At 41.6% G+C, this 25,130-nt stretch overlaps 1 protein-coding gene across 3 annotated transcripts in view; it reads left to right on the top strand.

Moving 5' to 3' along the window:
• The window catches only part of DPP6 (dipeptidyl peptidase like 6), a 485,832-nt gene that overhangs the window by 299,469 nt on the left and 161,233 nt on the right, over nt 1–25,130 (top strand). For all 3 annotated transcript variants that reach the window (XM_066200952.1, XM_066200932.1, XM_066200942.1), the window contains exon 2: nt 19,386–19,500. In XM_066200952.1, coding sequence (XP_066057049.1) covers nt 19,386–19,500 — 115 coding nt within the window. The remainder of the gene's footprint in view (nt 1–19,385; nt 19,501–25,130) is intronic.

The raw sequence follows: 25,130 nt of genomic DNA, 5'->3' as shown, positions 1-25,130 counted from the left end.
ACAGGAATATGACACAGTATATTGATTTTTCTTTAATGCTGAAATTCACAGGAGTAGTGGTGCAGATTTGTCCTTAGCTGGGATCTGTTTTTCTAAATCTTTAATGACTAATCTTTTTTTTTTTTTTCCTTGCAAAGTCTAATTGAATTTTGCAGACAGGATTAGATCTTTAAGCTCTGAGGCATTGATGGGAATGATTATGGAAGACCAAACTAAAGCAACTGTCTGTTATCCACAGCAACAGCACAGCAAGCTCCTTTCTAAGGGTGTCATGTGCAAGCAGCTGTTAACTTAGCATGGATCTGGCTTTGGACTTCCCAGCAATTTGGAAAGCTCGTGGGTTTTCACCTGGAAGAGAAACTGTGGGACACAGAGCCCAGTTTTTGTGTGTGAACACACACTGCTGGGGAGGGGAGCAATGGGAGGTAGTGCCACCTGCTTGTGCTGTGCTGGTTGCTACCAACTCCTGCATCCCTGTGTTAACTCATTGCCTGCTTCAAAGGAGATATCCATCACATGTGTTCAGGGATCTTATTTTAACCAGTAAACATATGGTGAGTGTAGTTGCTTTTGCTGTGGCCAGAATACTGAATTTTGAGGTGTGAATCTGCTGCAGGGCATTGCCTTGAGGCAGGATGAGGTAGCAAAAGACAGAGCTTCCTGAAACCGATCCTCATTCACATGAATTCGGTTCGTATTCACAAATTAACTCTTTGACATTGTGGAAATATGTAGAGGTAGAGGAAGGCTCCAAAAGCCCTTTCTTATGCACAGGGTTGGTAGAATCACCTTAAAAATTTCAGAGATTGTCGTGGGTTTTGTCTGCTGGCTGTGTCAGAGGTGCACTAATGATGCTAAAACATTTCGGGTTGTCAGCAGTGACTTGCTTAACAGGGGCTTTAGGGTCAACATTGCCTCTTCTAATTAAGCCCTTTACCAGTAATGTCAGGACAATTTCTAACACAGAGAGGTCATAGTTATGATGAAAACATTTACTGTCCACTGCCAAGACTGAAGAGAATTTAAAAATCTGGTTATTAAGCAGAGTGATAGTCACTAGTGTTAAATTCTCTTTTATTTGTGGTGGGTATATGAACATATTTAATGGCTGCATCTCACTCTCTTGAGGCAACGCCAACCCAAGCATCACCATCTTCTTTGGAAGCTGCTGCAAATCCTGGTAATTGCCAATTTATCCAATCATCCCATTACCTCACTGGGAAGCTGGCTGAATTTAGAGGAATCTGTAAATGAATGAATAGTCTGAGGAGAAATAATATCTGAGAAAGGAGTAAAGAAGTGATCTTAGTATAGGAAATATGCTTTTTGAATAGTTATGTTTCTGTTGTGGTCAATTGTGGTCAGTTATGGTCATTACATCTTGTTCCCACACGTGCTTCTTGACTGCTGCAGGAATGCTTTTACTTTTGCATTTATTTTCAGGCATTTCTCAAATTATTAGATGTGTGCTGGGCTTTCCCTTTCAACTCTCTCTGGAAACATTCCTCAAAGACAAGTAAGGACCTCTCTGCCCATCTCAGGCGCTGTGTCTCTGATAGCTGCCTTGATGAGGATGGAACCATCTGTCTGAGAGCAGCTGGCATTCAAGTAGGGGGAAAGACAATTTAGAGCTACAAACCAAAATAAAACTAATGGTTGTATCCTACAATGTATTATGGCATTGTCCAGAAGAGCCTTGTTAGTCAAACTGAATGAGCTGCCTCTTGAAATGCATAATCCTCTCTGAGCGCTCCCAATCTGTACTGAGGCAGAAATAGAGAAGGTCTTGTGTTATTCTCCCTGAATACCTTTTAGAAGGGTGTAGGTATATGAAACTACAGTTATATAAATGGCTCTGAAACAAGAAAAAATTCAGTACGAAAAATGACGAAAAGGGCAGTAAAGATGAAGATGGAAGTACAAGATCTCTTTCCAGTTTAGTTTTTAATCACTATCAACTCCATTGGAGAAGTGAAAACACAGTAGGAGCAATTGATACAGAAGTATTTTTTCCAAATATGTTAATGTCTTTATTATAAAGTAGCACCTGCTACTGCATCGGAAGTTATTAGATTGTGTGTGCATGAAGCAATACCCTTCAAAGAATTTAGATTAATAACCCATAATAAATCACATATCACAAGTGCACACAGTTAATATCAAGATTAATTATGCAGTGACTTGCAAGTCATTATATCATAGATATCAACGTAGAGATTTAATTTTTCTCTGAAAACTGATGAATTCTGATATAACTGTTTAACTATTTATAAGCCCCCTTGAGATGCAGGCTATAGCGAGGCAAGAAAACTGTGACATTGGTTTGCTTCTGTAATGGAGTGGTTAAATCTACACCATCAATCATATAGAAATTTGATTGGATTTTTTGTTTTCTGTCCCAAACACTTTGTCGTGTTTTGTCTTATAAAGTTTGTGGTAGCACCCCGTTTTTCTCATTTTAATGAGAATCTTCTCTTGTAATGGGATATTGTGGCATCATTTTTATCTGATTCATTAGAATTATTTAAAAAGCAGGATAACACAGGATATATTCTGCCATGTTTATGAGGTTTTATGAGCTCTTTAACATATTGTGTCAAATAAAATTTCTATTCTTGAGCCATTACCGTGCTGTGTTAGGTTTGAGAGGCCAGGTTTTGTTAGTGGGGGGCTGCAGGTGTGGTGTCTGTGGGAAGCTGCTGGAAGCTTCCCCCATGTCCAGCAGAGCCAATGCCAACCAGCTCCAGGATGGACCCAGCACTGGCCAAGCACCTCCCTGTGCTGCCTGCAGGGAGGAGGTAGAGCTCAGGAAGGAGGGAGGGGTGGTTTTAAGATTTAAAAGTTTATTTTATTTATTATCCTGCTCTGATTTTATTGGTAATAAATTCAGTTTTTTATATCCCCAAGCTGAGTCTGCTCTGCCCACGATGGTGTTTGGTGAGTGAGCTCTCCCTATCCATATCTCAACTCATTAACCCTTTGTTGTATTTTCTGTCCCCTGTCCAGCTGTGGAGGGGAATGATAGAGTTTGGTGGGTGCCTGGCATCCAGCCAGGGTCAACCCCACCACCCATGTGAAATATCACAATATTTGATTTCCTGTCCTAATTAAGAGCCAGATCCAAGGGCTGGGTGATGCAGTGTGCAGGAATTTGTGCACAGGTCAGGCATCCCCCCGCCAGGGAAAGGATATCCTTGTTTGGACACCTATGTTGGATCTTGGGTCTTTCTCTGCAGAGCAGCTATTTATGTTGGGAAGTCAGACACCAAAATGTCCAGGAAGTGCTGAAATACTCATATCTGCATCCCACTGAAGTATGTGGGACTTGAACACAGCTCTGAATGGTTAGAGGAAAGTATCCGATTAAATGCTTTCCATGAATTCATCTACAGCTGAGCCTGTGGGCATGTGGGCCGAAAGGAAGCCACTGCCCTTTCCTGGCAATATTTTCCCAGTAGATCTAGGAGAGCATCCTGTGAGAAAGGAGAGAGAAAAGCTATTGTGCAGGATCATGCATTAACAGACAACAGCATTTCTTTATTTGTACTAAAAAGATTTAGCTAAGTGAGAAATACAGTAGGTGATTTTAGGAGCAGCCCATGATGTGCAGTGTTAAATTTGTGTTTGGATGAAGAAAGGAACAACACTCTGAGGCACATTGTGCAGTTACTTAATGAAACATTGACAAGCAAAGTCTAATTACTATAGAGTCACATTTTTCTTTTTCTGGAAGTTACCTATTTTCTATTCCTTTGCTTAAGTGCCAACATTACCCTTTAAAAATATAATTAATATATAAATATAAATTTATAAATTTCCTTCATGCACACATGGCTGACACTTGCAGTTTGGAACTGCACACATTATCCCTCTGAGTACACCACACACCATCCCTCTGAGCTCAAAGCTTAACTGGTGCACAAAGGGTGATGTGTGCCATCTGGACTCAGGTAAATGTCATCCCTAATGGACAAGGGAAGCATTTTTCCAGAGGCTGGTCCCAAGTGTGCTCCCCATTAGCAGGCGGACCAAGCATCCCCACCTCTTGCTGATCCTGTGTCTGCCTGTGGAAGTGTTCTCTGCCAAGTAAGGCTCCGTGAAAGATGCTCAGGCAGTTTGCTGTGAGGGAAACGGGGCCCTTCTTCCCTCTGCATCAAATGTTTTAATAATTTTAAGTGAAAGCAGCAGGCTGGAACCATGTGTAGTATCCATTCATGCAGCACACCAGGAGTGAATAAAATACACGGGGATTACATCTACCTGTGCAGAGCAGCAGATAACTGACAGCACACCCGCTGATGTTCTCTCAGCCAAGTCCAAATGCTCCTGTCCTGACAGGGCAGTGGAAACAGCTGGTTAAGTGTTACCTCCTGGTCCTCTTACTTGGAATTCTGCCCTTCCATCCCCCCTTGCTGGTCACTCCACAGATGTGCTGCCCCTGGGCATGGATGCCAGACCAGCTGCAGCTCTGGGATGTGTTTTGTTACCTGGCACAGCTTCAGAGAGAGTGCTGCTGGCAAGGGAGAGCTGAGCAGGCAGTGGGAGAGCTCTGGCCTGTCCTGCTGAGCAGAAATAAGAGGTGCTGCACCCTTCTCTGTGCCCTACCCAGCAAACCTCTTGTGTGTTAGGCTCAGCTTCAAGGCTGCTCCCCTACCTCAAAACTGTTGTGGGGGGTTGTGGATTTTTTGCTGTATGTGAGGAAAGGAGGATGATTTTAAAATGATACTCAAATGTAGAGGTGCTTAGGCACTGGGCATCAATCTTCTCAGGTGTTTGGGAGCCTTGCCTGCAGGGAGACTGAGGGCAGTCAAGAATTTAAATGACTTTTAACAACCTAACCCTGCTTTTGAATCAATTGCCCAAATATCTTGCATAGATGACCTAGTAACCCCTTCATATTACCCAAAAATTCTGTTCTGAGAGTGAGGGTGTTTCATCTCCTCATATTATGGATGGGAAAATTATTGGCCAAACAGTGGCAGCAAAGGCCACAAAGCAGTGAGGAAGCAGGAAGATGCAGATTTGGGGAGCAGCATTGATACTGACAGAGGTTAATGAGTTGTCCATTACTGGATCAAAAATTGGATCCACACCATGGGCCCCCCTCCTACATGGTTCACTTCTACCATGGGGTGAGCAACTGATAGGGAGAGGGATTAGTTCAAAATCAGAAAAATTATCTAGTGCAAGCATGAAGTAGCATGTAAAAATTGACTTTTTTCAACTATTTCTCTCATTTGGTCTTTCCACTTTTTTTTTTTTTTTACTTTTTTTTTCTTTTTTTTTTTTTTTTTCTTTTCAGGAGGTGTATTTTCTGGTTTAGGAATTTTAATTCTTATTATAAGGCTTAACGTAAGTGAAAATGTAGTTGTGTAATAATGAAGACATATGTAAATGTGAATGCTGTAGAATGTGAGAGGCTCTTGTGAAGTCCATGCTGAGCCTGAACCCAAGCACAGAAGTTCTATAGACCCATCTTCTGAGATTTTCTGAGTTCAGAATTCTTGTTGTTAAAGGATCAGGATTATATCAAGATGTCTTTCATTCCCATGGGAGATAATGACTTCTTGTCCGGATGGCAAATGTTCTCATTTCTCTTGAAAACTTGGAGGACAAATGTTAAGCAATGTTAATCCTGTAATTTCACAAAGAAATTTGATAGAAGCCTCCAGCTATTTTTTTTCTGTCTGTGCTGGGCATTTTTTGTTGTTCTCGAAGCTGATGGCAAGGTACAGTCTGTAGCACAGGGGCTCATTAGGGCCTTGGAAGATTGATTATTTTGCACTCCACGTCTTCAGCCTGTGAAGGGGATGGGCTGTGCAGTGGTGGAACTTGCACTCAGAGCACCTCCTCACGTGGCACTTGCAGCTGGACTTGGCATTGCTGGAATTGTGTCACCAGACCCCAGGGGAAAAAAGAAGTAGAACTGGGCTTATTCCTTGTAAAGGAATTTTTTAAATGTATTTTTTACAGAAACATGACAGAAGCAAACAGCTTCCAACTCTTTGTCCTATTACCCAGGAGAGGTTATTCTCTCTCACAAGAGGGGAAAAAAAAAAAAACCCAACAAAACCAAAATCACGAATAAATGGTGATGAAGCCATTAAAAAAAATGGAAATTAAGGGGAAAGTGGGAATGAGATGCTGTTGATGTGAATTTTAAGAGTCCTTCACAAAGGGTTATGTAAGAGAATGAACTAGATTCTGATTATGTTTTTGAATTCATTCCAATAAAATGAGAAAAAAAGAACAATCCTAGGTTTGTAATGCCCCATTAGTTTCCTGTGAGTTTTCCTGTACATGAGATGACTTTTTCATTTTACATTATAAGACAATATTTCAAAAGGCAAAATAGTATATGCAGAAAAAGCAGTGCTGCTTCTTAGCTATTCCAATAACCCAGCTGGGCACTAAGGCGCAGTCTTAACATATTTCTTATTAAAAAGGAGAGGTCATAAAACTTTTTTTTTTTCCTCCTCCGTCCTACTACTAGAAAGTAAATGAAAGCTTTGCAGTCACTGTCACAAGTCATAGCTGTAAATTATCTCTCTGGGGTCCCAGTGTGGCTGCACTGACTGCCCCAGGCCCTCTCCCAGCTCTCAGACAGGTCCATGTTCCAAACACAGCTCAGCTCAAGGTGCCCTCGTCATCTTAGGGAGGCACAGGGCAGGTACATGACACCAACAGCCACCACGCTGCCAGGAGCCCAAATGGGGATAGGGTGAGCTTTCAGATTTGGAATATGGTTTGTGTTGGGAGGGACCTTAAGGACCATCTTGTTCCAAAGCCCTTTCCATGGGCAGGGACACCTTCCACTAGACCAAGTTACTCAGAGCCCCATCCACCCTGGTCTTGAACACCTCCAGGGATTTGGAGTATACAACCTCTAAGGGCCTTTTTATTCCCTGTGAACCCAAAGAAACCCTGGCAAAAAAAAAGAAAGAAAACGGGGAAGAAAAAATAAAAAGAAACCACTGGCTCTTACTTCAATTTCTCTGATTTTTTTGAACTTCTGATCGGACATATTTTTAATTAATTATTCACTAGTCATTGTCCCTGACCATATAGGGAGGGGATTAGGTGAGGTGATGAAAATGCTGCTGTTCTCCACTGCTGCCTGTCCCACCTGATGGGGAGGAGGCTGCAGCTATTGACCTGTGGGCTGTTCCTTCAGAGAAGCCAAAGCCCAGCTCCACCCAGCATATGGATGGAAAGTTTATGTCACATTTCAAAGGAGATAAAAAATAATGAGTGAAAAAGAAATGACTTCTCACACAAAGCTAAGTGTGTGAAAAGGGTGAGTCTCTGCTTTCCCATGACAAGACATGGAGAGAAAAAGTTGTGTCTTTGTATATCTATATATATATATAGATGGATATATAGGTATATATGCATATATACTTCACTGTTGTAGCAATACGAAGCAGTGAATGAATCTGTGCAAGCCAAGTTGGTTTTGGTTGGATTTCTTTGATCCTCACTCCCTCACACCCCTTGTCCAAATTAATGTAATAAAAATGATTGCAATTTTTCTAGAACCATGGCTAGTTTCCTTTTCTATGTTCAATTTTTAGGCAAAATGGTGGCTTTAACCTTGTGTTTTATCTTGGCAACTGAGAATGCCATTGATAGATCAAACCAACTGTAAGAGTAGGGAATAAATGGTCCAGAGCAACCTCATCAGACATAAAAACTACAGTTATGTAGTGTCATATAGTCTTGCCATTATTTACCAACAGAAGAAGAATTTCTGGAAGTAGAGGTAGAAAATCTCATGGTGCCATGAAGACACGGGCAGGGAAATGTGGAGTCTGATACTCAACGTGGGGGACACTCCAGGGGTGAAAAATGCCGGGAGCAAAACAACCATGGCCTCTGTTCCTCATTTGGCAATGAATGAAGATCCAATAACTGAGATTCTTTACATCAACCATGATCTGCTGGGAAGTTTTAGTGATGGAAAGCTGTTGAATACAAAGGGGAAACAAAGCAGGTATTTTTGCCAATGCCATGGAAGGAAAATAATTCAACTGATTTACACTGAGCAGCTCATAGGATCTTCCTATGAGGATCTTCCTCATAGGATGTTCCTTCCCTGTGCTGTGGTATCTTTTGGCAACCAGCACAGCAGCCAGCACAGGAGCACAGATCAGTTGTGTCATGTTCTCTCTTCATTCCGCTGACGCGGAACATGCCGTAAAATCTTGCAGCCCTCAGTGCCATCTTTCAATCCCTGAGCTTGGTGACAGAAAATGTCACTTGAGAAAAGCACAAGGGCTATGATGGGTGATAATTTTGGGAAACACGGTGTGGGGCTGTGTCACTTCAAAGACACGTTCTGATTGTGGCTTTGAGAGTGAATGTCACTGTCCTGCTTTGTGTCCTCTGCTTGTAGAGAAGATGCTCTGGGGATAGTTGTGAGGTGGGGAGGAGTCCACAGTTTGCAAGTCAGATGATGGGGAGTGATGATGCCTGTGGCAGTGCCTTGAGGTTACTGGAACTGTTTTGGATCTCTTGAAAAAATAGGATTTCAGCTGATATTTGCTCTTCTGCCAGTTAAAATTAGGGGAAACCTGAAAAGTGTTTCAGATCTTCTAGGCAGATGTCATGAGTCCAGTGAAGCTTCACACCTTCAGCTGAAGCAAGGCCAATGTCAGGTCTGGCTGAATGGGAAGTCTGGAGTTCAGAAGCCAAACCCTGATTTCTCTGAGATTACAGAAGTATGTGCAAGAGGAGGTAGAAGGGCCAAAGTCTGGTGAATGTGAGGAGAGCTGACAAATGAGTTTCCTAACCAAAATGACTTTATATTGCATTACAGAAAATGTTGTGCTTTGCAGGCTGGTAGGAGAGAGAGTCCTGCTTTTAATTATGATTCAACATTATTTTCACTGATAATAGCCTCTTTTGTAATCAAAGGAGGTAAAAATGAAATGTGTGTTGCTGACTTTTTTTTGTGTGCGCCAATGAGCAATACAATCATAATGTAGTTTTAGATTAAATTCTTTAGTTCCTTTGGTTAATTTGTGTTTGATGTCTTTCCCTGGTGCCAGAGCCTAATTTACAATAGACAAAATTCCCTTAAATTGATTTTTAAAAATGCTCTCACATACACTACATTAACCTTTTCATTCCCTTTTGATATGTGTCAAAAAAAATGATCCCTGTAACTTTGCTTATTGAAGAGATATGTCTGTGAAGTGTATTATTTGGTAGAGTTCCCATTCTGCTCTGAATAGATTTTTTTACATGGTAAATGAATTCGTGGCTGTGCTAATGCTCATCTATCTTTAAAAATACCAGTATTCCAGCCCCTGTCATTTACTGTCTCACTGTTCCATGTCTGATGACTTCTGAACTCTTTTATTAGCTGTGGAGGAGTTTTAACTTAGATCAGTGAAGAGGGGCACCAAGGCAGAGGTTCCCAGGAGTGTTCTTGTGCCTGAATCCTGGTGAAGCCACAGGGAATCAAGGACCTGAGCAGCTCTGAGGACCCTGGCAGGAGCATGATGCAATGTGTTGTGTGTGCAGCCCCACATCAGAGGGCTCAGACTGGGGGCTTGGTAGGGAGGTCTGAGCTGCAAGGTTCATTGCAGCATCACAAGATCAGGATGTCTTCAAGTCTTTCAAAATGAGTGAGATGGGCAGGGAGATGAAGACAGAGGATCTCTATAACGTGTTTAGATCACAAATTGATCTGAAGCTGTGCTGATCTCTGTAGGGAAATATGGCCATAGCTCTGCCTGCTGGGTTTGATAAACCGTTCAGTTTCAGAACCCAAACCCTGCTTCTTGTGAGAATAACACACTGGTGAGGTGTGGAGAAGAAACTTCTTTCTGGGACACTTTTTTCCTAACCATCTCTGGGGCATTTTTCTATGGGACACAATGAACCCGTCACACATAAGTCATTAGGTCTGCGTGAGTGATTTTCCTCTTTTCAAATCCTACAGCATGTTTATTTCAGTGTAATATCCCTGAATTTTTGAATAAACCACCTGCATGACTCAGGGGAAGAGGTGTTTTTGTCAGTGCTCCTGAGATGGTAACATGAATTTTTCAGGAAGATTAGAAATGACCATAATAATTCACTGGTTTTACTGCGGGTGGCCCTGGTGGCAGTGACCCTTGTAAAATGATAGAGGATCATCAAGAAGAAAAAAAAAAATGCAATTTGTGTTTCAATCAGTTTTGCTTCTTTTTATTTAATTTCAGTTTTGAGTGGGAATGTGCATGTTTCCATTTCATTCTGTAATTTACTTACTGAATCTCAGAATTGTGTTGAATTAAGGATAACTCCTTCAAATGAAAAATGAGCAACAAAAGTGTTCTTTTTATTCAAGGAGTCACGTTGCTGTGGTGTTGTGCCATACTTAACACTACTCAGTATGGGAAATTTGGCATCTTGCTTTCCTGAGGAAAAATGACTTAATGTTTGTTGGTTGTGTTTCCTGTCAACCAGAAAGTTTCGAAAATTAAAATGAACGGCTTTGCAAAGCCTTGTAGTGTGCTGTGAGAACCCTAGCAAAAACACAAATCAATTAAAACAGACCAAGCATAAGACTGGCAAACCTTTGGAGACCTTGGAGCTGCTGTTCCTGACAGCAGCATCAGTGCTGAGCCAGCTGCTGGCATTTCATGCCAAGAGCCCAAGCACCCTTCAAAGAGCAGTAATTCTTCAAACCACAGTTGTCCTAAGATAGTGCTGGACAAGGAAATTAAAACTCTTTTTAAAAAAAAAAAAAAAACAAACTTCATGAACATCAAATCAGGATATCCGTGAAGGGGTTTCTGGTTCACGAATATCTGAGAAATGCCCAAGCAAATCCCATTGGAAGAAGTGGGATGTCTCCCAGCTACTTTGAGGGCAGTTTGACAGCCTGTGGACTCTGCCTCCTGCCTCATCATCCCAAGTGATGCCCATGGGTGTCAGCACAGGTTGCTGCTAGCTAGAAAGAAATAGTCTGCATTATAAAATATATTTAAAAATCTGTTCTTTTACTGTTGTGTCCCTTTCTCTTTACTTCTGTGTGGGCTCAAGCAAACAATTTTCCTTAAGTGTAAGAATGACACAACTGGGGGGGCAGCTGGGGACTAATGCTGAGGTTTTGGGTTTGGGATGCTGATGGAGTTTAGGGCTGCATTTCTATGATGAAGTAACCTGGAAGGACGGAGGGGACCAAGCACAGGTGATCACTGGTGTGGTTTGTCAGTGCAGGACTGTCACAGGAATGCTACAGAAAAGGCTGGTGCACTGAGTGGGCCAGGGGCTATTTTGCTAAAGGAGTTGTGGCAGGGTTGTGCTGCACTCCAGTATCAGAGGTTTTGGCTTTTGGGTGAGGGGAGCGCTCAGCCAATCACCCTTAGGACAAGAAAACAGATTTTGGGTGACTTTATTTACTGGTTTGTATTTACTTGTGAAACCAGGAATGAAATTTTCAGGAGATGAGATGAAGGGGACAGAGACTAAGCAAATACTCTAGCAAATACTCTGGGCTGTACGGACTGGGGAGAAAGCCACTTAGCTGGGAGAGAAGAACCTCCATACTGGGTCCTGCTCTCACAGCTTCTAATGTCTTTTCATCTAAAAGAATTGTGTAAAATGCAGGCCCACACTTACATGTTCTTTTTCCATAGTTTGACTCAGTTAAATTTTGAATCAGAGAAGAATATTCTTTCCATAATTTTATTTTAAATCTTGGCTAAATACTGCAACAATAGAGACCTACATAGCAAAAATAACTTGATCCTAGAAACAACAGAAAATCAAAGGTAAAATTATCCCTTAAAGGTAAAATTATAATGTAAGTATCATTTTCATATAAATATTAGTATGATTAATTACGCAATTGCATTGTATTTTGAAACATCTGTGCATGAAACAATTTGTCTTTTTCAAAACTGTAAATGACTGTTTTTTGAAAATAAGTTGTACAAAATCCATTTTCCCCCCCCTCCCCGCTCTTTATGGAATTCGTATTCCTCTTCCCACTGTCTCTGCAGCACACTGACCTCAAACCTTGGCTGCCTTCACAGCTCTTCCTCACATTGCTCCTAAGCAAATTATTTAGGAATTAAACCTGGTTTGCCTCATGTATTCCTTCCTGTACCGTTTAGAAACAAATTATTTGTAAACTAAATTATAAAAAAGCCTAGGGATTTATAAAATGTAACATTGAACAAAAATTTTAATGCTGTCTTTCTAACAAGGGGGATTAAACACCTCACTATTTCCCTTATCACAAATTCTTTCTTGATATTCAGAGTGATCAATTGGATGATTTTTTTTTTAACTGAAATACAGTTTCACTAAAACTTGCAGTTGCCTTTTTACAAATGTAAGCAAAATGCCATTTTGTTAGAATCAGAGAAGACAAAAAAGCTGGGAGGTTGTTTTGCCAAGCTCCTAAATCTTTCAGGGAAGCTTCTTTTCCTGTTTCTTGAGATCATAATTCTTCAAGAAACAGAGAAGGGAGATGCTGTCCTGCATGCCTTGGCAACACCACTGTGCAGATGCTTTCTGCGTGGGTATGAACTCTCTCAGGGCTTGTGTGTTGTGGCTTGGTTTGGAGGGAGTCAGGCTGTCTGAGCATTGTGGTGGAAAAACTGGAGCTAAGGAAGTGCTGCGGCATAGAGGAGTCCTAGGATCAGTGATATAATCTGTGGCACTTGGGCTTTTCATGGATTTGGTGAACACACAGACTCCTCTGGAATGAAATCCTAAGCATCAAACCAAGTTTTACTGGTGCCATGGCAGATATTTTACTCCAGGAGATGATTTACTCCCATTTTAGCGGGTGAATGCGTGTGCTTATATCAAACACTGAAATAAAATCAAAGAAGTGCTGTTGGTTTTATGGTCTCTGTCAGTATTGGGAATGGATCTTTAATTATTACTTGAATTACAGTAGCAGCTAAGGGCCCCTGAGAGGATTCACAGTCCCACTGTGCCAGGTGCTATAAAAACATCTGGGTTACAGCACCAGAATGAACCAAACTAATGGGGGAAAAGTGAAGGAGATTAATAAAATGACATTAAATCAAGGCCAACACAGTTCTTGGCTAAAAGTGTCTGTAGTCACATATGTCCTGTGCCACACACAGGCGCAGCATTGCCACCTCCTTTCTCCTGGCTGTGGTCAGAACATGACTGTGCCTTTGGCAGGAACCGCTCACAGTGCAACAGGTCCAGATGGTGTTTGCAGCTTGAATTTTGTCACCTTGAGAACAGGTTTCTGGCAGGATTTCAGAGTCCATGTTTCAAGGTTCTAGTTCATTTTGAAAGTTCCATGGAGTCACTCTGTCCCTGAGCACTAGGAATAATTTGGGAATGTTTCAAATGGCAGTGGTGCTTATTTAGATACGCTGTAAGGGCGTAGGAGGGTGGTGCAGTGTGGTTACTCTGCTTGGGTACAAAAGTCATGTGAAATGCCAGTTCAAAACACAGCGATGCTAAATTAATCTTTTAGTACTGCAGGGTCTGGAGGTGATCCAAAACCATTTCATCATAATGCCTATAAAAATGATGGGAAGTTATTAAATGTCCATTTCTGCAATCCAGAACAGCTAGGTATTCCAGATATTACTGTATTTAAATATTTTTACAGATTTATTTTTCTTTTAACTTAGTTACAGCATCGGGTTTCATTTGTAGCTGAACACAGACTGGCTCGGCTCCAGTGGAGCCAATGATCTGTGTCAGTCAATGCAGACTGAGGCTCTGGTGCCTTCTGCTCTAAACTGTGGAAGACTTGTCATCTGTTAAAGCTGCACTTAGGTGTGTGGGATGCAGATGGCATTCGTTTTCTCCTACTGGCTTTGTAATACAAACATGCAAGAGTGAAAGCTCTACCAAAGCAGAAAACATCCAAAGTTTAATTTTTCGGGGAGCTGAGTATTATGGGTACATCGTTTTCCTCACTCACTTTTTCAAACACATTAGTGCCCAGCCTCTGAACATTTGCCTGTGTGCTCTTTGGAGATAATGGTGGGAGGAGATGGAAGCAAACAGCATGGCTTTAGGGCATTCATAAAAGAGCCTCCCAGAAATGCGGGGCAGGAGAATGTGCTGTGTTGTGTGCAGGGTGAAAGGTTTGTCTCACAGTGCTGGGGAGTAGGCAGCAAAGATGTTCAGTTACTTCAGTCATTGCTCCCTATTAGTAAAAGCATCAACAGAAGATGAAGAAAAACATAACATAGTTGTCTTTCATCACCACAACAGGCAGATGGTTTTATCCCTCTTATTTCTGTTGGGGTTTTGCAGGAAAGCCCACATACATGCCATGCCTCATTTGTAAAAACAGAGCAAGTTTTTATTCCTCTCACTCTGAAGTGTCACCTTTAGCACCTGAACAACTGAGTTTGCTGTAGCCTCGGGCTCAGCTCTGTGTCTGTCTGGAAACTGGTTGTTATTCAGCATCACACTCCAGCTGGAGCGCAGCTCAGGGTGGTCTGCAGCAGCAGAGGGGAGGGAGGCAACTAGGGAGAAGGAAAGGAAAGAAAATAAATAAAATATCCTCTAGCAAAAGTAACTCGGCTTGACTTCAGAGGGGAGAATGATGCAGTTACATACTTATTATTGCTTGTCTGTGTTGTGATACTTCCTAAATTCTGTAGTGACTGAGGTTTCCTCTGTGCCAAGCAGGGTAGCAAAAATGATTCCTGCCCATGGAGAACCTCCATCCTAGGTTTAAGGCAGGGGAGGAGTGGAGGATCCAGGCAGGAGAATTGTGATGAGACAGTAGTGCGGTATCAATCAGCAGAATAACCAGGAACCTCCTGCTGTAACCACTGCAATTCATCTAGTTTACTGCCGTTATCATCGCAATTAGTGTTTCTTTTTTTGCAACATAAGGTTAATAATCTAATAACTGTATGGGTTACCCACTCCTCAGCTCATTAGTTGTGCTATTCAGCAGATACAATTTGCTGCAATTTTGTATTATAAAGAACTAATTAGCAGCAAGATTATTTTTCCACTGAACTTCACTGGAGTTTTTGTCTTGGACAACAGTGCTCCCACACCTTTTTTTTCTGTGCCATGTTCTGGACTTGGTAAGCTGAGTTGTCAGAGACACCACACTCACCCACCTTTCATCAGGCAGAAGTCTTAATTCAGAACCAGGCGGCATGAACGAAAGGTATAATGCACATTTTTCAATTAACAGTGCTAACAAGCTTGTTAGATGAATTTTTTCTTTGTTGTGTTTATAAGTGTAATATTTAAGGTCCAAAATTAGAAATAAATCAAAAAGAAGCAAGAAACAGAGCTTGCAAGAGTAGCAAGTGTAGAAACTACAAAATTACTGCTATAAATCCCCATCCTGCCACCTCTGAGGCCAACAAAATATCCTGCCCCTGTTTTTATTTCATACCATTAATTTCTTGGATTTTCTTTTGTCTTGTGCTTCAGATTTACACCAGTGTAACTGAGTCCAGAGCTCAGTCTCCTTGGCGCAGTGTCACCTGCTTCTGCAAGGAACCTTTAAATACAGCACCTGTATCTGTTATGGATATACTTTATATAAAACACCTGGAATTTATTGTTATTGCACAAAAGTGGCAGCCCTATGTTGAAAAAGACTAAGAGGCCAACCATGACTATCTCACTGCTGATACTTCAAAGATTTTGGTCCAGGATGTATAAGTTTTATTGAATAATACCTATACCTGACAAGCGATGTCTATATTGTCCTTCAGCCATATAGATGCAGTTATTAAAAAAGAAAAAAAGAAGTTGTGCTTGATGAGTTGTTTTAAGAAGCTCTTATATTATTGTAGTATGACCACTGTGCTGGCAGGCTTTTGGCAGGTTTCAAATAAACATGCCAGAAATAATTTTGTTGACAGCATCTTGGGTTGGAGCACATCCAGCCTTCATCCATAACATGTCAACACAGTGATTCTTTCACAGGCAGGAAAATATGTCACTGCAGATCTGTATTTTAGAGTCTTAAAATACTGTAGATGTCTAGATTATTGGCTCCAAAATCAACTTCACAGGTGGTTAGCAACGTTTTTCAATCACAAATGAAGATGTAAATGATAGCACTTGCAGTTTTTAATATGCAGCATCAATGAAGTGTGCTTATGTAAAAACCTGTGGAAACATCTGGTTTACTTTTCAAATCCAAAATCAATTTAGTTTTCATGTAATAGGAAGAAGGAGGTGAAAAACAAGCAGCAAAGTAAAAGAAGAAGAAAACCAGGCTGAAGGGCTTTAGCTTGCTTGCAGAGGTCATGAGGATGTTGTGTTAGTGCTTCATGTGAGGTAGAGGGGAGGTGGTTCCTCCTAATGAGTGACTTCAATGCTTTCTGTTCATGTTCTTTTCATCAGAGCAGAAGCCCTAGGTGCTTGGTTTATTTCCCTTTGTGTCACATACTCAGATTCCGGCATGAAACCCAAATGTGGTATCTTTAGGATTAACACAAAGGGCATCTGCTTGCTGGTCAGTTTCGATCTCCATGTGTATCTCTGCAAGCTCCTCTTTCTGGAACAGACAAATTCCAGCTTTGAGGTCTGTGCTGGAAATGCACCCTTAAGGCTGCCACTTCAAGACCATCATTTATGTGCTTGGATCAGCACCTGCCCAGGTCAGAACACCTTCCTGGCTTCAGTCCCAAGCACAGAGGCTCCCCTGAGCACTGCTAACATCCACACTGATGCCTGCTGGTGGGAAATCCCAGTGAAGAGTGGGGCTTTGCTGCCAAGGGCAGGGGGTGTCACAGGCTGGTGGGGCTGTAATCCCCTGGAGGTAAAAGATGGTCACAGTGACACAGCAACATCCCTCTGGAATTAACAGAAATACAGACGGGAATAATCTGAGGTGGCAGTGCTGTCATGGGTATGGTGTGGTGTGTCTGCAGTTTTGCTGTAAGTGATTCTATCAAAAGAGACTTCAAATGACTGAGAACAAAAGAGCAGCTTTCCAAACCTGTGCTGAATAAAGATGTTTGTCTTTCTTTGAAAAGTCATTTATCTCTCCTCGCTTTTTACAAGGGGAAAATTCCTGATGGAATTTTGAAAAGAAAGTGAAAATGTTCTTTTCTACTTCCTTGCAGTGTATTAAACCCTAATATTTTGCTTATTAATAGTTTCCCTCCTCTTGATACACTAGAAATTCACAGTCTTTTTTTTTTTTTTTTTTTTTTTTTTGGGTCATTGAGATTTTGCTCAAATATTGATTGAATGCCTGGAGAATTAATGGGATTCATTTGATAATGGATTCAATGCAAGTACAGCTGTCCTGAACCCTCAAGTATGTGTGTGCATTTCTATCACACTGGGACTCATGGATGGGGAAATCACACTTAATGCAAACTGTTATTAAGCTCTTGAACTACATCTGAGTTTGTAGATGTTATTCAAGTCCATGAGCTAATTTTTTCTTCAATTTAAATACTTCTGACCATTTGTGGTGAGAGTGGTTTTAGGTTATTTTCAGGACTGTGACTGCTGCCATCAGTTCTGTAGCACTGTCAGTGTTACTTCTGTCCCAGGACACTCTGAGGGCTTGGCTGGGTTTCTCACCTGCTTCTCCACAGTTCTCCTGTTTCTCTCCAGACCCACCCTGTACCCTGCTGTGAAAGAAAGAATATTTCTGCCACTTACTAAGAAGCGCTACATTATTTCCCTGGCTTATTTATAAATTTCCTTCCCTTGGAAAGCCACAGGTTGTCTTTTGTGCCTTTTTGTATCACCTGAAAATTGGAGACCATAACAGCTTCCTAAAAATAGTGTTAGAAGACTAAATTGATTAACATTTGTATTCGTATCTAGGGTAAAGAATCTTTATAAATGGAAGTATTTATTCTGCTTGCTTGTTGCCAAAATTACATTTTTCAAAGCTCCTGACCTACTTTTCAAAATTTTCTCCAGTAACGATAGTAAACTATAAATTTGTTCCTTGTAAATATTGTTCATTTCAAATAGAATTCCAAGTACAAACAAGGGGGAGACAAGGAGGGGGGAGTGTGCTCACCTCTACCCCTCTTTGTCGGAAGGAGGAGAAGCTTCCTGTCTTTTCCAGAATTAGAATAAATGATGGAGTGCATCAGGTGTTTTATGTCTCAAACTTGGCTTTCCAAGAGATTTATAGCTTTTGTAACAGCTAGATCCCCAAACATATAGAAAGTGAGTCTAGACATTATCTTGTTCTGTAAAATGAATTCTAGGGAAATGTTGAGAAATATTTCCCAGCATCTTCTGAAAACGAAACTGTGAGATGTGCCCGACTTCCCTCTTCCAGTCTCGCTGCTGTGTATAAGAAACAGAAGTAAGCAAACTCTGAATAACAGAAGAACTTAGTCTACTAGAAAGCTTTTTGTTTTCATAAAAAATTTAAAATGAAAAAAAAAATAGTCTTTTATATAAATACCAGCAGCTCTCTTTTAGACATGCCATCCCTCACAGTAAAGGAAATGAGGCAAAAACCCCTAAATAGATGAGTTTCACAAGGAGGAGGAGCATCCAGAGGCTGTGAGACCAGATCCCTTGAGTGAATTCAGCCTCCCAGAGAAGCAGAGTGCACTAATATTTCATATAGTTCCTGTGGGTGCTTCAATGCATGCATGAAATCACATACGGTGCAAAATGCTGAGAGGAATCCAGCAAAAGGCGTGAAAGTGCAGTAAATTTTTAAGGTCTTGCGATTGTGAATGCAGCTCTTCATAAAAACCTCGGTCCTGAGAGCAGGGGTGCTGTATACACCATAGGCAGAAGAACATATGGTGCAACCACAGTGCAATCAGAGCTAATCAGTGAGTGGTGATGGAGCTTTCTTCTGAAGTTTTAAGGATGTGATTAAATTTAATGTTTATGCTAGACAAGAAGCCTGTCTTCAATTCCTTAGACCTACCAACCTAGGAGTGCATGCAGTATGCCCTGAGGAGATGCCATGTTTTCTGGGAAGGCAGGAAAGTTCACCAGGGGGATATCCTTATTGATTTTTATCTCTGTGCATGCCCCTGTGAATTATTTATCTTCCTGTATGCTTCTCTGACATCTTACTACGAAAGTCTCTTGAAGGTTACTGTAAAGCTCCTCATTCCCAGACATAATGAGCGTTGGTAGGAAATCGGTGTTGAGAGAGTTTGGATGAGTGCTGGGATGGGGGCTGGTGCCTGTGTGCCAGGAGGTAATGGGGAGTGTGTGTTCCACTGCTGAGACACCTGTGTTCATTGCATTTATTCACTGTATAATTATTTGGGACTAATTCAATTAATGCCACCATGAATTATAACAGCATGAACTGTATTTGGCTCAAGGGTGTCACCCACCCCTGGCCACAGGATGTAGTTCTGCAGACGTGCATTGCTGTCTGGATTCTGTGCTTGTTTCCTTGTCTAAGTGCCCTTTTCTAAATGTTCATCTTCTTTTGATGTTTCTAGGAGCTGGTGGGGAGTAATCCTCCTCAAAGAAACTGGAAAGGAATTGCAATTGCCTTACTTGTTATTCTCGTTATCTGCTCGCTGATTGTCACCTCTGTCATACTCCTGACACCAGGTATTTATAACCTTTAACTCACTTCCAGACTGTTTTTCTTCTGTAATTTTACGCTTCCAAGAGTGAAGGGATTGCAAACTAACTGCAAAGTCGACATCAAAGGAATTCTCCTTCCTCACTTTATCTCAGTGTGATGCTGAGTTCAAGGCCATTCTTAGGTAGATTGTTTTAGAGTTTTGCATTTCAGTTCAGAGATCAGGGCTGCTGACCTGAGGGCACAAGTCTGGAACTTGGATGGGGAATGTCATTTTAGATATGCCAGGGTAGGACAGGAGCCCACATAGGGCAGTCAGTGAGGGCACAGGAACTCCTGAAACTCATATCCACATAGAGCAGTAGTTGCCAGTTGAGTGTCATATCCTGGACTATTGGAAATGGCATTAGATGCCTATGCCTTGGCATCTAAATCCCATCCCATTCAGCTGGATTGATTTTTAGTTCAGACCACCGTGTTTGCAAAACAATTTCAGATAATGATATACCAGATAGTACTTATCTACAGCAAATAATTAGTAACTTCCCAATAAGGAATTCTTTAAGTTAATCCCCTACCAAGTTTCAGCAAAGTTCAGTGCATGTAACCTCTGTAAATTACTTCTCTTACAGTAGCTGCTGAGGTTGTAGGCTTGAATTTTAATGTGGTCTCATTATGATTATTGATTATTATGTATTTATACAGCTCTGTAAATTTCCATGCCTACTTAGGGAGTAGGAATAAAGCGCTTTTACAGTGCTGACAGGATTGTGAACTGAATATGAAAAGACAAACAAAATGAGAGACAAGACACAGAAAAAAGAATTCAGTGTCAGAAAGGGTGAGGAGCTACAAAACACAGGGGGAGGCAAAGGTTCCCTGCTTAGAGATGTAGAGGAGAAGAACAGGGACTCCCTCTTGGATGAGTACATGTGAGTGGTAGAATCTGGGAAGCAGAAGGACAGAGAGCACAGAGCTGAGGAGCAGAATGGAGGCAAGAGAGAAATCAAACTTCAGGAAGTGGAAGAGCACAGGGTAGTGAAGTGGAAAAATGAGGCAGAAGTTGTCGGGCAGAAATTTCCAGCTCATTACATGCAAAATACATGCAGTCCAGCAGGTCTAGGCCATCTTCCCTGAAAAAATTCTTACCCACAGTCCTGCTGTGTGAGGAACTGGAGACAGTGACAAACCAAGAAATACAGGAGTCCACTGAGGTAATTTGAAAATGAGTGAAACAATCAGCACATTGTTTTTTTAGTAATTTATTGTCATGCCATATTCAGGTTATTTCATGTTATCCTGATGTTTTCAATGCAAATTTAAGAACTATGTGGTCATCCCAGAATAATTATGTAATTAAATTAATTAAGGTTAAACTTAATTAAAGGTCATTAATTAAATTAACTTTTCTGGTGTTCAGATTGAACATCTTTGGCCAGGGCTGTTCATCTCTGAGATGTTTTGGGGCCTGGTGTGTGGACTACACTCCCATCAGGCAAAATTTATTAGGTATGAGAATGTTGCCTGCAGTTTTGCAGAAACTTTGTACTTTTCAAAGATGTACATTGAAAATCTAGATTACTTAGTCCATACCCATGAACCTCATGAGCCTCAACAGGTTCTCTTGAAGCTGAAGCACTGCCTAGATGGGACCATAGGTGTCACTTCCATCAGATTGCAAAAACATTAAATCCACTGGCTTCCCTTGATCAACAGTGTGAGTTACCCTGCCATGAAATGAAATCAGGTTTGGTAAGCAGGACTCAGATCTCATGAGGCTTTGCTGGCTGTGACCAATGACTGAATTCTCTTTTAGGTGTTTTTCAGTACCTCCCAGAATAATCTTCTCCATAACTTTACCAGGCACTGAAATGTCACTGACAGGCCTGTAGTTTCCAGGGTCCTCCTTCTTGAAATATTCACATTCAGTTATAAATAAAAGTCAGAAGTGTAGTTGTTTATGTATATATTTTATATGCATGCACAATGGCATTCTCCCTTTGGGGTGTGTATGCACACACGTGCACACATATAAATCAGACAGTTTTTATTATGTACCCAGCAAAACCTCCATGTGACAGTGTTGAGAGGGTCTCTGTGCTTAAAACGTAGGAATATGCAAAGTGCTAAAATTTCCATTCATGTTTTTTGAGATTTCTGAGTTTTTTGAGATTTTTGAGTTTACCTGATCTGCTGGTAAACAGAGATTGGGTTGGTGTTTTTCCTTTGCTGATGTTTCAGAATTGTGTCCCACATGTACATACAAAAACTCTGAGCTCGGTACTGTTCCTGTTTTTATTATGGATCCAAAGTGCTTCATGGTGAGACTATGCCAAGGGTAAATTATGGAGTTTAGGTTGCTGCTGTGGCTTGGCAGCAGCCGAGTTCAGTCTTCTTCTAAGCCACTGGCCCTGGAACTTGTTACGAGGTTGGGCTATGACAGAAGGGAACAGGAGGCTCATTTCATGGGCTGAGTGGGACTCTGAGGCTGGTTTGACAAATGTGAAAATATCACATTGCTAATCCCAACTAAGCATAGCATGTCCCAGCAGGGTAGGAATGGGGAAGGTGGAGGAGCCTGTCCAAATGGAGAGGTAGAGTCTGCATTTCTCTGCCATGAAATAGCTCTCAGGAAGAAGAAATGTTTATCTTTTGGTAGTCAAACTGAAAATTAAGTGACGGATATGTGAGCAAGAGGTGAGGAAGGGGCAGGAGCACAGCGAAGGAAGGAGGTGGAGCAGTTTTGTGGCTGTTCAGAGGGAGCTGCCAAGTGTGAGTGACATCAGGAAATAAACAAAACAACCAAACAAAACCTCTCTTCACTGCAAAAGCCTCGAAGGGGGTGATGCAGTCTGGCATGGGTTGGGCAAAGTACTCGAGGATATTCAAATGTTTTTAATTCTTCCTTCTAATGATATTGTTGTGGTCCAGCCTGATGCTGTCACATCAATACAAATAACCTTTTACATTTTACCTCTGAATCCTTACCTTTTCCTGTCTATCTCAGTCCTCTTCCTGTCTGGGAAACCATTTTTCTCTCAGCATTTTGGTGCTGGTTTGAAGACCTGTTTTGCAGTGTAGTACCAAGGCATGAAATGCAGAGATGCTTTAAAACCGGTGCTGAATATCATTCAGTGCCTGACTCCAGACAGTAATTTTGGATATATATGGGGTAGAGTGCAGCATGCAGGCATACAATCCATGCTCGGAGAAAGAAAAGTGGTTACCAGAACCCATAACTTGGTCTAATAATGGAAGAGCTTGAGTAACCTCTCAGGTAGTCTCCTGCAAAGTCAAGAACGACAGGTAAAGTGGGAAGTGGGGAAAATTTCCTCAGCAGGGCAGATAATGATTAAGGTATTTAATAATGGGGGGAAAGGAGGATTTGTATGTCTCTTCCAGATTATTTTTCAAATTGGCGTAAACCTTTGAAGATTTTAACTCTAGATTCAGAAGGGCTGAAATCCCTTCCAGTCTGGGTTTCTCAGGGGCAGGTCATTCACCCTGCTCCAAGATCCGCACAGAAACTGGGAGCAGTGGACTTTGCATTCAGCAGGCACTGTAATTACAGTGGCAGTGCTCTATTAGTAGCTAATGCTTCTGTCTCATTTTGTAAAATCCTAAAAACCCCTCAACATTTCTATGATTTGTATATCCTTTGATATTCTAGGACAACATTCTCTAAAGAAGCAGTAATTGGTGGAAGTTTGCATTTAATGACGCTGTAGGACACCAAACATACACACCGTTGCCAATGCTGAGCTTCCCTATTTCACAGTGTGTGGGTCCTGCCATTTCACCCAAATTTGAGAAGTGTTAAACTGTTTATACAAATTGTAACAGTGTCATCCTGAGGCTTTCCTAATTGGCAACTCCTCACTTGTCACAGCATGTGGCACCTGTGCAGGTCCCATTCCATTGTTTGTGTATTTATATAAAGACATGCAAAACTTTCTTGAAGTCTTCCCAGGCACAGATTCACAGAGCACAGCTGAAAAGAGGATCCAATCCTGCAGAAATTTTGAGTAAAATAAGGCTTCTCAAATTCCATTAGACATTGTGCTTAGGAAGAGGCTGATTTCTCATACATCTGTTCCTGATATTTAAAGCTTTCTGGAGATATACATCACATTTGCTCCTTTCAAATCTGACCTTTTAGCTGAAAAAAAAAAAAAAAAAAAGAAAAAGAAAGTACACCCTAATCCATATTAAAATTTTTGCAAAATCCATAAGTAACATTTCTCAGAAGTGGTACTGGGCTGGTCACTGCACAGCATTAATTCACAGTATGCTGGCTGACAGTCAAAGGCATTGCCTAGAAAGGTTTGTAGCTCTTGTGAAACTCAGAGCAAGGCACTATCCTTTGACCAGCTGTGCAGGAGAGCAGTTTGTTAACCAGAGTTATATATAAATGTGTGTTTTCTACTTTTACAAACAGGTGGGATATTACAGAAGGGGGAAAGGCTGCCTGTTTTCCTTGTCTGCCTTTTGGGTACAGAGGTCATCTGGGGGAAAAGCGGGGTTAGGTCTGCCCAGGGATCAAGAAGGTGTGCTGAGGTGGGAATGGAGCTATGTGCTGGCCACAGAGAGATGGAGACACTGCTCCTCACATTCAATGCACAAAGGGCCAGGAGGTGTGTGAGGAAAGCTTCTGACACCCACCTGTGGCTGAGCACCAGGGGTGGTGGAAAGAAAGGTGGGCACCCAAAGGTGGCTGTAGCCCTCTGACCTATCAAGCAGCCTCTGAGCATGGCTGAAGTTGAGAAAAAACTTGGAGGAGAAAACAGGCAGTAAGGTCAGCTCCTTGCCCCTTTTTGTTAGAGTTTTCTGGATTTGTGGAAGATCTTTGTTTTGTGTTCTGGAGAGCTGCAGGATGCCAGTTCAGCCCCGGTTTGTTTGGGGGCACTGACTGCAAGGATGAAGAGCAGGCAGATGAACCCAAACACAGGGTTCCTGCTATGACTCTAGTGTTGAATCAAAACCAATATGGACACAGTTTCTACTTGGTTCTCTCAGCACGTGGCTGTGATGTTTGGATGCTGGGTTTGTGACTTGGCACTCATCTCCAGTCCCTGTGCCACTTGCATGGCTGCCACGCTACCATCTGGATCTGCTGGGCTGGGGGATGTGAATGCAAAAAAAAAAAGTGTTGGCACATGCTTAGTCCTGTCCTTCCTTAAGCCCAAAGAGGTCTCCAGGTCCCTGCAGGTGGGTGTGGGCAACAAAACCTGTCCACCAGCTGGTTTAGACACCCTGAGGCACGCTTAGAATCTGCTGCTCAGGACAGAGTGGGTTGCCTGAGATCCCACAATTGCGTTTCTTCCTCCATAAATGTCTCCATTAGGGCCAGAGGAATGGAGCAGATGCTCTTAATAAGCCCTCAGATCTATCAGTCTCTTTTTTTTTTTTTTTTTTTTTTTTTTTTTTTTTTTTTTTTTTTGTATTACTGGAATTCATTGATGGATTTATTATTCAGTTTATTTGTTTTCTCCTCAGCTCTGTGGCTGAGATGAATGTAGTCCATGGTCCTGCAGAGCACCTCTTTCAGCTCTTACAGCCCAAGGCAGGGCACAGGAAGGGAATCTCACCTCATCCCTTAGAGAAGCTCCTGAGTGTGCAGAGTCCAGGTGCTGCCTCTCTCTGTCCCTGCTGAGGA

Source organism: Chamaea fasciata, unplaced genomic scaffold (genome assembly GCF_029207755.1).
Source record: "Chamaea fasciata isolate MVZ Bird 193981 ecotype frontalis unplaced genomic scaffold, bChaFas1.0.hap1 SCAF_1, whole genome shotgun sequence".
In the NCBI taxonomy this organism is placed as follows: Eukaryota; Metazoa; Chordata; class Aves; order Passeriformes; family Sylviidae; genus Chamaea; species Chamaea fasciata.
Note: the sequence above shows the minus strand (reverse complement) of the source record. Positions and strands in the feature narration are given on the sequence as shown.